At 62.9% G+C, this 14,502-nt stretch overlaps 1 protein-coding gene across 2 annotated transcripts; it reads right to left on the bottom strand.

The window, feature by feature from the left end:
* Nucleotides 440-14,122, bottom strand: TNFAIP2 (TNF alpha induced protein 2). 2 transcript variants are annotated; one of them, XM_018066051.1, is made up of 12 exons: nucleotides 14,071-14,122; nucleotides 10,919-11,279; nucleotides 9,994-10,630; nucleotides 7,340-7,454; nucleotides 7,107-7,229; nucleotides 6,841-6,941; nucleotides 6,157-6,255; nucleotides 5,433-5,556; nucleotides 4,438-4,560; nucleotides 4,126-4,281; nucleotides 3,820-3,941; nucleotides 440-2,184 (listed from the first exon to the last, which is right to left on the bottom strand). In XM_018066051.1, exons 2-12 carry the CDS (start codon nucleotides 11,262-11,264, stop codon nucleotides 2,043-2,045), a joined length of 2,088 nt encoding a protein of 695 aa, XP_017921540.1. In that variant the 5' UTR covers nucleotides 11,265-11,279; nucleotides 14,071-14,122; the 3' UTR covers nucleotides 440-2,042. The 2 variants fall into 2 exon arrangements, with proteins under 2 accessions (XP_017921540.1, XP_017921541.1); XM_018066052.1 differs by lacking the exon at nucleotides 14,071-14,122 and adding an exon at nucleotides 13,969-14,055 and having other exon boundaries at nucleotides 1,388-2,184.

Below are 14,502 nucleotides of genomic sequence, written 5' to 3'. Positions count from 1 at the left end.
CCGTCCTCCGGCCGCCCCAACCCCCAGCTCTCTGGAATGAGTTCACCAAGGTTCCCCTTTGCCTCCCAGGGACTCTGCCCTTCTGCAAATCCTGGGCCAGGATGGGGGTGTGGAGGAGAGCTGGGCCAGCTGTGATCACAGCTGGGCCCTTCGAGGTCAGTTCCAGGAATACAAGAGCCAGTTCCCGCTGGGCCCAACACACAGAGCTGAAATGTCGCCATCCCCCTCTTCTGTAAAGGACTGTGGGGGAAGTCAGACAGGTTCGTGATCACCACCTCCAGGTGAGGAGACTGAAGGGTGGAGTGAGGGGCCTTGGCCCACAGCAGACCCTCCCAAAGGTCACGCTCACAGTGAGTGGTGGGCAGGAGGCGCTGGAGGACAGAGTCTGCCAGACCCCAAGAGGCTGAGAAAGCCTTTCCCAAGAGAAATCACTCCACAGTCACTTTTGAAATCAGCTTTATATTAAGCTATGAAAACCAAGAGTTTGTTCTTAAAAAAACATACAAAAGCATACTATCAAAAAATAATAATAACCTCAAACCTGCAAACTTCTACAAATGTACAAAGGCCTTCGTGAACCATTTACACGGGCCAATTTCTGGCCACAGTACCTGGAAAGTGGGGAACAAGTCCAAGAGAGCCGGCTACAAACCCAGTCACAGAGGGGCGTTCCCGCAGGCACAGGCGGGGTGGGTCACGCCTGCGTCTCAACTGCCCCAGGCCGAGGAGGGTGAGTGAACCTTTGCTTTCCTGGGGAGGATAAGGCACTCCACAGGGCAGGCGATGGGTGAAGGCTGTGATGGGCAAAATAATGTCCACCCCATAAAGATGCTCACATCCTAATCCCCGGGCCTCTGACTATGTTAGTTTCCACAGCAGAGGAATTAAGGCTGTCAGGTGGAATTAATAATCAGCTGACCTTAACATCAGAAGAGGATCCTGGAGTGCCTGGGTAGGTCAAAGGTCATTGTCTGGTGGGTTAAAGGTCACCACCAGGGGCGAGTAGCAGGGCAGTGCTGAGACGCAAAAGGGATTTGACAGGCCGGTGCTGGTTTTGGAAATGGAAGGGGCCCACGAGCCAAGAAACTTGGGAGGCTGGCCTCTAAAAACGAAAAAGCAAGGAACTTCCCCGCCAGAGTTTCCAGAGGAACCGCCTGGCTCAGCCCACCAGACCCACGTCAGATTGCTGACCTCCACAACTGAAAACAAGTTCTCGTTTTAGGCTCCCAAGCTGTGGAAGTTTGTTAGATTGGCAACAGGGAACTGAACCAGAGGCCAAGGGGTCAGAGGTCAAGATGGTCCTGCCCTGACCTCAGCCTGACTTCCCGGGAGGACCCACAGATGCATCCCTGGGTCGGCCCCTTGTCGGGGGAGGCAGAGCCCGAGAAAACCCAGCAGGTCCTGGCCATCCCAGGCCCATCCTCAGGGGACACCGAGGGGAATGAGAGGGGTGGGGGCTTGGACACTGGCTTTGCCCCACTTGCCCTGTCCTCCCACAGGCCATTTTCGAGTCCCCCCCACCTTCCCAGACAGGAGCTCATCTTCCCCTTTCTCCTCCAGCTCTTCCTTCTGCTCTACTCAGGCTGAGGCCGGCTTGACGCAGCCCTGGACCAGAGCAGGCAGGAGGGGTGAGGCTCGGGCCCGCTCAGGAGCTGGGGAGGCCGGAGACCCAGCCTGAGCAGGGTGGTCCTCAGGCAGGTGTGGCAGGACCTCGCGGACAGGCGGTGATCCCGGAGCTGGGTCCCCGAGCCACACACCCTCCTGACCCCTCCTTCAGGGCATGCAAGCTCCACTCTCATCCACAGAGCTTCCCCCCACGGCTCCTGCCCCACAGGAGGGGGGTCAACACATCATGGCTTGTCCAGTTCCAGCGGCCCAGGGGCCCACACCTCGGCCAGGCCTGGGCAGAAGCAGCAGCAGAAGTCAGGACTCCCAGAGGGGCCGCCTGGGGCTGTGATGCTGGTGCTGGTCTGACGGCCCCCAAACGGAGTGGTATCCCATGCTCGCCAGGCGCTCCTAAGGAGGTCAGGCCACAGAAAAAGCTAACCAATCTTTATAAGCGAAAATAGAGCCTTGGAGGGCTCGTGTGCCCCCGTGTTGATGTCTAGAATGCTCCGGATGCTCTTGGCGTCACTGCTGGACAGATTCCCTTTGATGGCCAGGATGGCACTCAGGTGGCTCTTGCTGGTAAAGACAGGGTCCCGTCAGTCTGGCCCGCTCACCAACAACCCTGCTCACACCCCTTCCCAGTTCCCCAGACTCCTGGCTGGAGCCACAGGGCCCAGCAGCCAACCCCCCTGCCCACGAGTGTGCCCTGCTCTGCTTAACCCACTGCGCTTGGGCGGCACGGGCCACAGTGGTGCCAGACGGTGCCAAGCTCCTGCCCGGTCCGGCCTTTGCACTGGCTGTTCCTCCCAGAATGCTCGTCCCCAGGCCCTTGAGGTAACCAGCTCCTTCTCACCCCTTAGCACTTAGCTAACATGTCACCTCCCGTCAAGAAGCCACCTGACAGTGCAGGAGACATGGGTTCCACCCCTGATCTGGGAAGATCCCAAATACCACCAAGCAGCTAAGCCCATGGACCACAGCTACTGAGCCTGTGCTCAAGAGCCCTCAAGCCCTCAAGCCCGCGCTCCACAATGAGAGAAGTTACTACCATGAGAAGCCCGGGCACTGCAACTCGAGAGCAGTCCCCACTTGCCGCAACTAGAGAAAAGCTCACACAGCATTAAAGACCCAGCACAGCCAAAAGTAAACAGTAAAATTTAGAACAAGTCACCTCCCCAGAGAGGATTTTCCAGCTCTAAAGTCAGCACCTCCCGCCACTCACAACCTTGGTTAAACAATCTTTAAAACTTGCAAATAGTACTCCTTCGCTGGATGACCTCATCATTGCTAACCCTCATCTGACTGTCTGTCAGAAGGCCTGGTGTGCCTTGTACCTCCTTGCATCCTGGTGCCTAAACAGAGCCGGTAGCTAATAGGAGACCACTTGATAACTGCTGGCAGGCTGGGTGGATACAAGGATCTGTGAATGGACAGATGATAGGGGGGCAGGTGGATGACTAGATGGGTGGATGGATGGGTAGATGGAAGGACGGACAGATGGGTAGATGAGTGCGTGACCAGATGGCTGGATAGCTAGATGGGCGGCCAGATGGGTAAGCAGGGGCCTGTATGATGGGTAGATGGACGGGTGAGTCTGTAACTGGATGGGTGGCTGAACAGGTGGACCAGATCAGCCAGCAGCTGGACCAGGCTATGCTGGGACAGGCCGACCACACCAGAGGCCTCAACCCACAGAGACTGCTGCCCTGGCTCACCAGATCCTCAGGCAGTCAGGGATTGAGCCTCCACTCTAGAACAGAGGCCCCAGGACACAGGTCAAGCCTCGGAGGACCCCTAGGCTGACCGGCGGACCCCAGCTTCACTACGGACGTGCCACGGCCTCCAGCAGGTCCCTGGTCCCTCTGGTCTCGGATCCCCCTCTGAAGGAAAGGCTCATGCGGTGTGGAGCCGGATGCCTGGCTTTGTTATTTTGGCTCTACGACTGACCAGCCACGTTACCCTGGACACATTCCTCACACCCCCCAGGTCCCATCTGGACGACGGAGGTGAAGAATGTCAGCCCCAGCAGGCAGCAGCGAGGACCGAGTGAACAGCCGCTGTAAAGATCTGGGCACAGTTGCCAGTATCTATCTGCGCTCTGTCCACCCTCAGGGAGTCACTCTGCACCGCCCCCCCCCCAAGGCTCCAACCGCAGCGGGGAACCACGGGACCAGGCTGCCTTCCCCGGGTCCTAGAGGCCCCGGTTCTCACCTGAAGTCAGGGTACAAGGTGGCGTACGTGGCCACCTCGATCTTGATGGCACTGGGGTCTTGCAGGCGAATGATCTCGGCAAGCGTGGGGAGGGCGTGGTGCAGCCAGGTGGCCCGGGAGCCCTGCGGGCACAGGCTTGTTGAGAGAGGCTGGCCCTGCCCGGAAGCGCACCCGGGGGCCCAGAGAGGCTCAGGTCAGACCTCATCAGGTTTGGAGAGGCCCAGAGGGGCGGTCCTAGCCCGTGAAGAGCTTGGAGCAGGAGGGCAGCCCACCGCAATGGGAGGATGGAGGGTGGGTGGGGCTTACGCTCTGGGTGCAGAACTGCTGGATGTCCTGGGCGTTGGCCTGGACGAGCCCCGCCAGCTGCTGCTGCTGCTCTGCTGTCTTGAGGACCAGGCGCCGCTTACAGAGGCGGGTGATGTACTCCTTCACCAGGTGCAGGTGGACCGCCTCCAGCAGCTCCTGGGTGGGCGAGCGGGCAGGGCCATGGGAACCCACCACCTCCCTGAAGGCCAGGTCCAGGGAGGGGCGGATGCCAGAGCAAAAAAGCGCATCCGGGTGTGCCCACACACACGCCTGCCTGCGTGTCCTCCCACCGGCAGCCCAGCACCCCCTCACCTCTCGGAAGCAGTCCTGCAGCTCTGAGAACTCAGGCATCCTCTCGGCCACGGCGGAGACGATTTCCTCCAGGATCTGCTGGGGGGCAGCCCAGCGGGTCTGCGTGAACTTCTTGAACAGCGGCTACAAGAGAGGGTCAGGCTGTGTGGCCACACCCGGCAGAGGAAGGGCCTGCCCAGTAGACACGCACGCACAGACACACACGGGGCCGGGACAGGGGTCGGGTTATATTAAAGATTCCTCGGGCGCTCCAGCAGGAAGTAGAGGCCGGGTTTGCGTCCCCTTCTCCAAGGCTGACCAGCCAGGACTGCCATCTGCCTGCCCTGAGGCCTTCTCCACCATCTCCCTCCTTAAATAAATAAATTCCTGCATAAACACAGCCCTGTGCTTGGCTGGGCCTATGATGATGATGACCCTGCCGAGCGAGTCATCCAGGGTCACCGCCTGGCCACCCACAGCCACAGGGCACTGGGGTGAAGGGGGGCTCCCCCGGATGGCAGGCAGGAGTCCTGCCTCCCCTAGGACCCCCGCCTCCTCCTGGGGTACAGGCACTAAGGGTCTCTGGGGATGCCCTGGCCCCCGCAGATGTGGCGGGAGCCGCCAGAGGCTCTGAGTGTCCTGGCTGGGAGGCAGGGTAGGGCAGGAGGGCCTGGGGGCGTCAGGGGAAACTACAGGCAAGCTTGAGGACTAGGTGGAGTCCAAACAGGGAGGGGCTCTGAGGCTTCTTGTTCGCACCCCAGGGCAATCCCGAGGCTGAAGGAGGGGGTGACTTCAACATCACGGGGGCCACCAGCCTCCTTGTATCTGCCCAATGCTGAGACTTCCTCCAGCCAGGTCTTCATTTCTGCTGCCCAATGCCCCACCCCACCCTCCCAGGCCCTCCCTCAGCCCCCCAGCACTAGACTCAGCACGTGCTGCTGACCACCCCCTAGGCCCTCCCCCAGTGAACCCAGCACTAGACTCAGCATGTGCCGCGGAGCAGGAGGCTGGACTACCTTCAGGTCCCCAAACAGGCTCTGGAGCAGAGTATCAAAGCCATGGCTTTTTAGCTCATACAGGGGCCTCAGCAGGGAGCTCCGGAGGTCTGGCCTTGTCTGCCACCTCTGCTCCACAGACGTTCTGCAAGCACAGGAGGCAGGGAGGTCACACCAGCCCCGCCCAGCCTGCAGCCCTAAATCCAGAGAGCCCGGGAGCCCCAGGCGAATCTCCCTAAATCATGGCTCTAGAACCCTCCCTGGCTCCTCTGTCCCAGCAGAAGCAAGACCAAGGCACTCCATCCAGGCTCCCTAGGCGGGACCCAGCCTTCCCACCTAACACCCGCCTAACACCACATCCTGTTCTAACTGAGGACAAGTGGCTCAGCCTCTCCATAGTCAGGGTGCTCATGGTTCAATGGACACAGTCACTATATCTGCTTAACAAGGTTGCTGACAGCATAAATGAAACCCTTTGCGAGAGCGCCTGACCCGCCAGCACTAGACAAATGCTTGCTGTTGCCCTGTAAGCCCGGGCATTTCCTCTCCACCCTGCTCATTTTAATTCAGCATCGCTGCTTAGGCTGCTCCTCCGCCCTCCCCCATCCCACGCACCTGCCCCCGGCCCGTCCCTCTGCACCCCCACCCCCTCCCGGCCCCCCCACCCCGCCCCGCCCCCGCCCCCGCCCCCGACCAACGCAGGCAGGCAGCCGCAGTCACTCCCCCCACTGCCCAGGGCCCTTACCGGAAAGGGAGGCAGTTGTTGATGTTAGCGATGACATTGGCCCTGTAATTTCGCAGCTGTCTGCATCGCTCCAGAAAGTCATCAAAGGCGCGCTGGTAGCTGGTGGAAGGGAAAGGGCACACGTAGGAGCAGCACAAACACTGGGACAAGGGCAGCCTCGCAGCCGCCCGGCCAGCCTCCCGCTCCACACGCGGGCCCCCGCGGCACACGCATCCAGGAACGGGCTTCACACCCTCAGCCCGGCGCGGCCAGGGCCCCTGCAGAGCTCCTGGAGAGGGCGCTGCAGAGCCCCAGGCCCCTCTAGAGCTGCAGGCAGAAGGGGGGAGGCGGTTACCCAAGAGAACTCGGGGCACGGACCGGGGGCATCACCTGAAGGGGGGCCAGGGCCTCAGTCCCTTGCGGGGCATCTTTGCAGTTGGAGGCTGCTCTTCCGGGGCTTTGCTGAGCGGGGTCGGGGGCGGGTGAGGGTCAGATGACCTGAGGCTCTCAGCGCCCAGGTGGGTGGTACAAGGGGGACAAGGACTCCTGCTCATAATAACAGACACCCTAGTGGCCGGGAGGGGGCGCTGGTCTAGCTAACATCCCCACCTGGGGCCCAAGGGAGGGACTGGAACTCTGAGAGAGGGGGCGGCAGGGACCCCTCAGCCCCCAGCCCTGCTCTGGGCATGTATGCTCATCACCCACCTCCTGAGGAACCTGGCCAGCTCTTCCAACAGCAAGGGCTTTATCTGCGTGCCCAGGTCCAGGGTGATGCTCTCGGCCTTGTCCTGGCCCTGGGAAATGATCTGCAGGGGTTGGGGGGGGCGGTGAAACTGAGCAGAAGCCTGCCTGCTCTAGGGCTGGGGCAGGGGTGGGCGCTGGTAAGACATGGAGCAAGGGGGTGTGTGCTCAGTGGCAGGCGCGTCTGCCCACAGGGATGAGGCCAGTGCGGGCAGGGCAGCGGGCGCTACCTGGATGATGTCAATGGCCAGCTCACTGTGGCAGCGGCCGTCCAGCCTCTGTGGGGCCTCATCCTTGGTCCAGCGCTCCGACTCCAGCTCCAGAGCTCGGGCTGTCAGTTCCCTTATGCTGGCCTGGAGCGGAGGAAGGGCCCTCTCAGGGTAGGGCGAAGCCCACGGGGGCGTCCTTGCCAGGCTCCCTGCTCGCCCCCCTCAGCCCCGCCCGGCACTGGCCCTGGACTCACCACCTCGTTGGAGAGGAACGTGGCCTCTAGCTGCCGGATCTGGGTCTGGGGCAGGAGGGTCCCCAGTCTGACTCCCTGCAGCTCGGGCGACAGCTTGGGGCTGTTGAGGATGTCGCTGTGGGCAGAGGGGCTGGGGTGAGGAAAACCAGAGCTGTCCCCCTGTCCTGGCCAGAGCCCTGCACAGCTCAGTTGCCTTCCCTCCAGTGCCTCCCAGCCCTGCCTCTCCATCTCAGGTAGACCCAGGCCCCGAACCCCGGATCACCCTGCCTCCGTTCACTCTCTCCCCGCGTCCACTCTTACTCCAGGTTATGCTCCCGAAACCCATCAGCCTCGAGCCACCCGGCCAGAGGCACCCCACGGCCCAGCCCCCATCTCCTGCCTGGCACACCGAAGGACCCTCCTCCCGGGCTCCCTGCCTTGCCTCCAGCAGTCCCCCCTCCCCCTGCGGAGGCAGAACCACATTTCCGGTCTGATCGCCCTGCTCCGAGGGCTCCCCCTCCCCTTCTCACCCTCTGTCTCCTTCCCACCATCCCCCACCGTGCTCCCACTGCATCCCACCAGCCCTGCCCTGCCTTCCCCTCAGACAGGCTCTGCTGCCCCCAGAGGGCGGCCAGTCCCAGCAGGAAGGGCTGTCTGCCCTTCCCTGACCTCACCCTGGATGGAGGCATATCCACCCATCCTTGTGGCGCTTCCACTGGGTCCCAGAGCCCCCTGGAGACTGCCCAGCCCTGGCACTTCCTTAGGGCCTTTGTCTGCCCGGAGGCTCAAGAATAGCCCTTTCTGCCACCCGCACCCCCCACCCCCACCCCCAGCCTGGATGCGCTGCGTCCCTTTGCTCCCCAGACTTCTGGCCACACAAGCCTCCTCGGAGCCACCCTGGTCTCCCCCTCTCAGGACTCAGCGTCCCGCTGCACTGACCCCACGGGGCCCCAGGTTAAAGCCCCAGAGGTCACGGGGACAGGAAGGTGGAGAGGAAGAGGGGACAGGCCCAGCACTTCCTGGTGAGTCAGGACCAACAAGAAGGAACCCGCTCGGCTGGCGGGACTCTCTGGCATCCCCTGCCCCGGGCCAGCTTCCCTGCCCTCCTTGACTCCTTACTCACCACCCCAACCTGGTCCTCATCGGGCCCCTGCTGGAGGCTGACCCACCAGCACCAACCGAGACCACTAACGTCCCTGAGAGCCTCAGACATCGCTTACAGGGTCTACACCTCCAGGCTTCCTGCAGGCTTTATGCTACAAGCGGGGCCAGCCCCGAGCCGATCCACACTGCAGGTTGTCTCTCCCCACCCAGGTTGATCAAATGAGGGACATGCTTGTTGCAGGAAAATAAGGGAAAAAAACAGGTGTCGTGCTGTTTTTTTCCTCCAGTTCTTGACCTGTTCCTGATCTGCCATCTGTAACTAAGTTTCTTTACCAAAAGATTAAACCTCATTTGAGAATTACATGCTGCACCTATAGTCCCCTCAAAACATTCTGTATCTGGGGCTCAACTTCACAGCACCCTCTCTGCAAACCACCTCTCCGAGTTTTTCTCTCCTCTGCATTATAGAAAGAACGTCTCACTACAGTCCACAAAAAACAATGGACCCAACAGCTGGGCCAGCAGACTGCCAGACCCAAATTACCGGGCTACCCAACGCCAGCCTGATGACTATTTTTGAAACAGCTGAGGAGAAGCACGCAGGATCCTTATGCCTCTGTTCATCTCCAATCACACACTGCGAGCCCCCAGCTATAGGATCCCCTAGGTTCCTCATGGAGGCAGGGACACAGTTCTGGAGGCAGGAGCCTGCTGTGTTCTTGCCTCTGTCTCCGGATTTTCTTATGCAGCTTCGGTGGGCAGAGAAAGCCAAGACACTGGCAGCAACATGCTCAGGGATGCATGGGGTCTGGGTGTACCAGGGGATGCCCGGATCTGAATCCAGTTGGTACCGGGGATTCTCCACGGCACCAACAGGCACCGTCCAAACTGGGAGCTCCAGGCCTCGGTGGCCAGAACTCAGCTCTGCCACTGGGGGACACCCTGCACAGTGAGGATTCTCCCAACAGGCCCAGTGCCCCCTATCCTGCCTGGGAGTGCTCCCTCAGCCTGCTTTGAACCACACTGCTCCCAGAAGGCCTACCAGCGCAGCCTTGGGCCATGCAGGGCTGCTCCCTTTGCTGGGAACACCACCCCGCCTCTCCCTCTCCCGGCCTGTCCTCGCTTCCCTCTGCCTCACTCCCTTACTTCTGTTAGACTGTCAGCGGCGACAGAGCAGGGCCAATGCCTTCTGTGGCAGGTAGAATCCTGCACCTCCTCCTCCGAGCTGGCTTCCTGGGCTGACCCAGGCCAGGTCAGGGCCCCCGCTCCTGGCCACAGCCCTTCCTGACTCTTGATCACATGCAGCTTCACCCCCTAACCCAGACTGGAATCTCAGGAAAGAAAGATGAGGTCCTTGCCCCCATTCTCTGTGCCTCAGTTTCCCCAACTGTGGGATGCAGCTAAGGCCAGAGAGACTAAGGATTCCCGGGGCAAAGCAGGCCCACCGGAGGCCCTGCCCCTTTGATTCCAGGCCCGCCTGGGCCGTTTTCCCATTGGACTCCCTCACTTGGTGACACCCAGGCCCTGCCCGCCTGGGGAACGCCTGCCCGGCACCCCGCGCCCGTGCTCACTTGGGGTAGAGGTTCTGCACCCAGAGCAGCAGCATGGAGGTGTCTCTCGGGCACAGCTCGAACTGCGTCAGGGCCGCCAGCTGGGCCGCGAATTCCGCGTGGTAGCTCTCGGCGTAGGCGGCCACCACGCGGAAGTCGGCGGGGGAGAGCGGCTTGAGGCGCTCCACCACGGCCTCCAGGTCCTCCTTCATGGTGCGGCCCATGTGCAGGAAGGCGCGCTCGACCTCCGTGCGGCCCTCGGCGTCCGCGGCCGGCCGCCGGCTCAGGCGCTCCGCGGCCGCCTGCGCCACGCCGTCCCGCCACAGCTGCAGCCAGCCTCGGGGCCGCGTGGCCGCCAGCCCCGGGCACCCCGGGGGCCCCGCCGCCGCCGCCGCGCGGTCCCGGCGCTCCTGCTCGGCCAGCACGGCCAGCGCCTGGCGCAGCCGCTCGGGCGCCGCTTCCAGCGGCCGGCGCAGCAGCCCTAGCACCTGGTCGCGCAGCAGCGCGTACAGCGCCTCCACCTTGCTCTGGCGCCGCACCAGCTCCTCCTGGCTCGCGAGGCCCGCCGCCGCGGCCTCCTGCAGCTCCAGCTCCAGCGCCAGCAGCGGCCCCGCCGCCTCCAGCTGCCCGCGCTCCAGGTCGGCCTTGAGCTCCTCCACTGCGGCCAGAACACAGCGTTAGCGCGGCCCGGGGTTCTGAGACCCGCCTTCCGCCCCGGTCACCTCCCAGGGGCCGAGACCCCCAAAACATGCGGGGTGTCCCAGCCCGGGCAGGGGACACCAGGCTCAGATCCTGAGATCAGGGGGCAGCAGATGAAAGCAGGGAGGGGAGGCCCTTCGACGCCCACGTGCCCTGCCCCCTCTGTCCCGGCTGAGCGGGGCCTCCACTCCAATGAGCCTCCATCCTGCCCAGACCCTGCCTGCCTGGGGAGGAGGCTCCCGCGTACCTGTGGGCAGCTGGGCAGGCGGCCGGGGACTGGACTCAGACTCGCTCTCAGTCTCTGCTAAGCTGGGCTGACCTTTCTTCTTCCTCCCTTTGGTGAAGACGCTGAACATGGTGGCCAGGCCTTTCGACTTCTTCTTCTTCTTGCCGGCCTCTTCCTCATCCCTGTCCGCGGCCACCTCAACCTCCAGGGATGGCACTAGGTCCTCGGAGGAGGCCTCCGACATGGAGGCCTCAGACTCTGCCTCTGAGGTAGAGGGCAACTTCTGGGCACTTCTGGGGAAGTCAGGGGCCCCGTACACAGTCTGCTGGCCTGGGAGTCCTTGGAAGAAGGTCAGCATCTTCAGCATCACCCCGACTCAGGCCTGCAGGTTGACCAGCGGAGGTAATGAGAGGGTCAGTGGTTGCGGGGGACTGGCCCCTGGCTCCCCAGCCCAAGCGTGCGGCCAGGTTGATCTGTTTTCACCTGTATGACCGCCAGGGCTCTGGCTGTCTCCTGGCCTAGATGGGTACCAGCAACTCAACCTTCCCCCTGGACGCCACTTCCGCAGAACCCGCAGGCCCTCCCTGAAGCTCCAGACAGAAGGGGACTTCGTTTTGGCAAATCCTTCCTTGTCAGCCCATCCTCTGGGCAGGGAGGGAGACCACAGGCTCACTGGGACTCTGGGGGAGGGGGCAGAGCTCGGCTGCTGGCCCATTGTACAGAGCGAGAACCAAGGTCCAGAACAGTCACAGGGCGCTAGAGGCTGGGCAGAGGCAGGAATCCCGCCCCAGCCCCATCCTCCGATCTGCTCAGTTCTCCTCTTGACTCGTGTGGCTTGGGGTCCCAGAGGAACGTGGTGAGCAGAAACAGGGCTGCTCCCGCTGGGACCATGAGGCAGGCAGGGCCAGACACTGATTATGACCTTGGGGCTCAGGTCTACAGAAACCACAGTGCCCCCTCAAGCCCTTTCCCAGGTTGGAGGGACAAGCGGCCCAAGGAGGCGCAGGCCTGTCTGAGGTCACACAGCAGCCCAGACAGGAAACTCGAGCTTCACAGCTCCATCGCACCCTGCCTGCTCCCCAACTGGGGTGATGACACCACCACAGAAGCTTCCATTTCCTGGGCCCTTCCTGAGTGCCCATCCCATCACTTCCCCTCTTGCCTTCCAGGAGGGGTGCTATTTTCCTCATCTCAAGTAACTAGCTCAGAGAGGCTTAATACGCCCCCATGGTCAACAGCCTGGAACTCAGCTCACCAGGCACTGGGCACCGCCACCATCCCGAGAGGCAGCACCCGCCCCGGCGCCTTGATTGTCGGGGAAGCCAGGCCCGGACCGGTGGAGGGGAACGCGGCTGACCCTAAGGAAGGGAGTGGGGCAGGGCTGGGAAAGGGGAGCAGAGGGGAACGGGCCTCCTTGGTATGCGGTGACCCATAACAGGGCCTGCCCCACCACCCAAGAGTAAATACACCAAGTCGTGACTCATACAGCACGGCTTCAACTTGCCCCTGCAGCAGCCCTGCAAGTCAGACAGGGTGATCCACCCCTGCAGAAAGGGGAACTGAGGCAGCAGGAGGTGGGGTAGGGGGTGGGATTAGGCCCGTCAGACTTTCCACATCCCCTGCTGCCTTCCCACCAGCCCAGCCATCTTCGCCCATCCTCCCAGGAACGCTTCCCAAAGCCCCAAGCTTGACCAGAGCCACTCAGTGGCCAGGAAGCCGGGCTTTCTCTCCTCCCACAGCCTCACCAGATACCGGGGGCAGAGTCCTACACTGCTGGGTCTCAGCTGCCAGCCGGTGCCATTTGGACTGCGAGTTCCCCTCCAGAACCAAGCTGAGGGTCCTCTGGGGAGCCCCAAAGCCAGGGTCCCCAGGTGCAAGGCCACTGGGCACTTCTGCCCTGCCCATCCCTTCCCCCAGCATCCCTCCCAGTCCATGTCGCTTTCATGCCAGGCACCCACAGGAGCTGGTCCGGCTGGTTGGCAGGGGCCACTCAGCCTCACCCTGGGCCCAGGCCCCACCTCTCCCCGCACACACAGCCCCTCCCCCCACTGCCAGGGGAGGAGGAGGGCCCTCCTGGGTGGCTGCAGACCCACCTGCCTCACTTCTGCCTCACTGCCCCGCCTCCTCCATCCCTAGGCCAGCCAGGCTCCTGCCAGCCTCCAGACCTGGTTCCTGCAGGTCCCTGCAGGGCATCACCACCTCCTCCTTGCCTCTGGGGCACAAAATCTCCTCCCGCGCCAAGGTCCGCAGCAGCCCCTTTGGCCCCCGCCCAGGCCTTCACTCTGAGGCCGCTGCTGCAGCAGAAAGAGAGACCACTGTGGGCTTGGCTGTACCATCCACTAGGGTGTAGACCAGACACCACCCTGCCTTCATAGACCTCAGTCTTCCCATCTGTGCAATGGGGAGGAGAAGCCCTCCTCACAGTGCTGCTGAAAGGAGGCTGTGAGGGGAGCACACAGCCGCATATGCTGGCCCCTGGCCAGGCCTCAGTAAGGGTCTGAGTCTTGTATCCCAGGGTCTGTCAGGCTAACCCTGGTGGCCACACACAGCATAAGAGGGCAGGAGAGGCATTCCTTTCAGCCGAGGCCAGTGGCTGGGCACACTCAGACAGGAAGGGGTATGCTCCGAGTCACACCGTGTGGCCACAGCCTGGGGCACCTCCCTGGTCCACCCAGCTCCCCCAGTTTCTATGCGGGCACACACACTCTCACTCTCCTCCCCCGGGTCAGGGCTGAGGTCCAGGCCAGCCTCCCTGGTCCCTGCACGTGAGGACATTCAAGCTCGGCAGGTGAAGTGACTCGGCCTCTGTCATACAGCCAGGCGCCCCCACCCCGCCCTGGGCTACCCCTGCCCCTCCTACTGCAAAGGAAGGGACACTAGGGCCCCTTCCCACAGCCCCCTCCTCCCGGCTTTCCCAGGACAGAGCCCTCCACCGGGAGCGTCTAACTCGACCCTCTGCACCCTGACGCAGCAGCTGAGCCCTAAGGCTTCAGTTTCCCTAGAAGGGCGGGCTGAGGAAGACCTGGGGTTCTCCGCGCGGGGTTCCCTCCATCGCGCCAGCCACTCCCTACCGGGATTGGGCCGGAGACGCGGGTCGCGTCGGGGCGGGTGGGCAGCCGCGCGGAGAGTTTGGGGCGGACGCACCGGACGCACCGCGAGCGCAGGTCACTTACTGTGTCCGGGCCGAGCCTGTCGCCTCAGAGCCGGGCGCCGCCTGAAATAGACGCAGGCTCCACCCCCGTCGGCCCGCCCCGCCCCGCCCGCCGTCCCCGCGGAAAACCCCCGGGCGGAGGCCAAAGCCCAGAGAGTGTGATGGGGGGCTGCCCGCGTCCCCGCGCCCGGGGCCGCGCGCGCACCCCCTGAGCGAGGCGAAGCCTGCCAAGCTGGGGTGTCCGGGAAGGGCTCACTCTCTCCCACCAGCCTGGGCGGGCTGTCGGGGCTGGCTGTCGCCAAGCCTGAGTGGGGCTCCAGACCCGCACCCCCCAGCGGACAGTATGGGTTCGGTGCTGACCCACTGTCCCACAACAGCTGCTGATTGGCTGACTGGAAGGGGCTCTGCACTCAGAACCACTTTCAAGCGTCACAGAGCCAGCACCTCGGGCAGC

This window comes from Capra hircus, chromosome 21, assembly GCF_001704415.2.
Source record: "Capra hircus breed San Clemente chromosome 21, ASM170441v1, whole genome shotgun sequence".
NCBI lineage: Eukaryota > Metazoa > Chordata > Mammalia > Artiodactyla > Bovidae > Capra > Capra hircus.
Note: the sequence above shows the minus strand (reverse complement) of the source record. Positions and strands in the feature narration are given on the sequence as shown.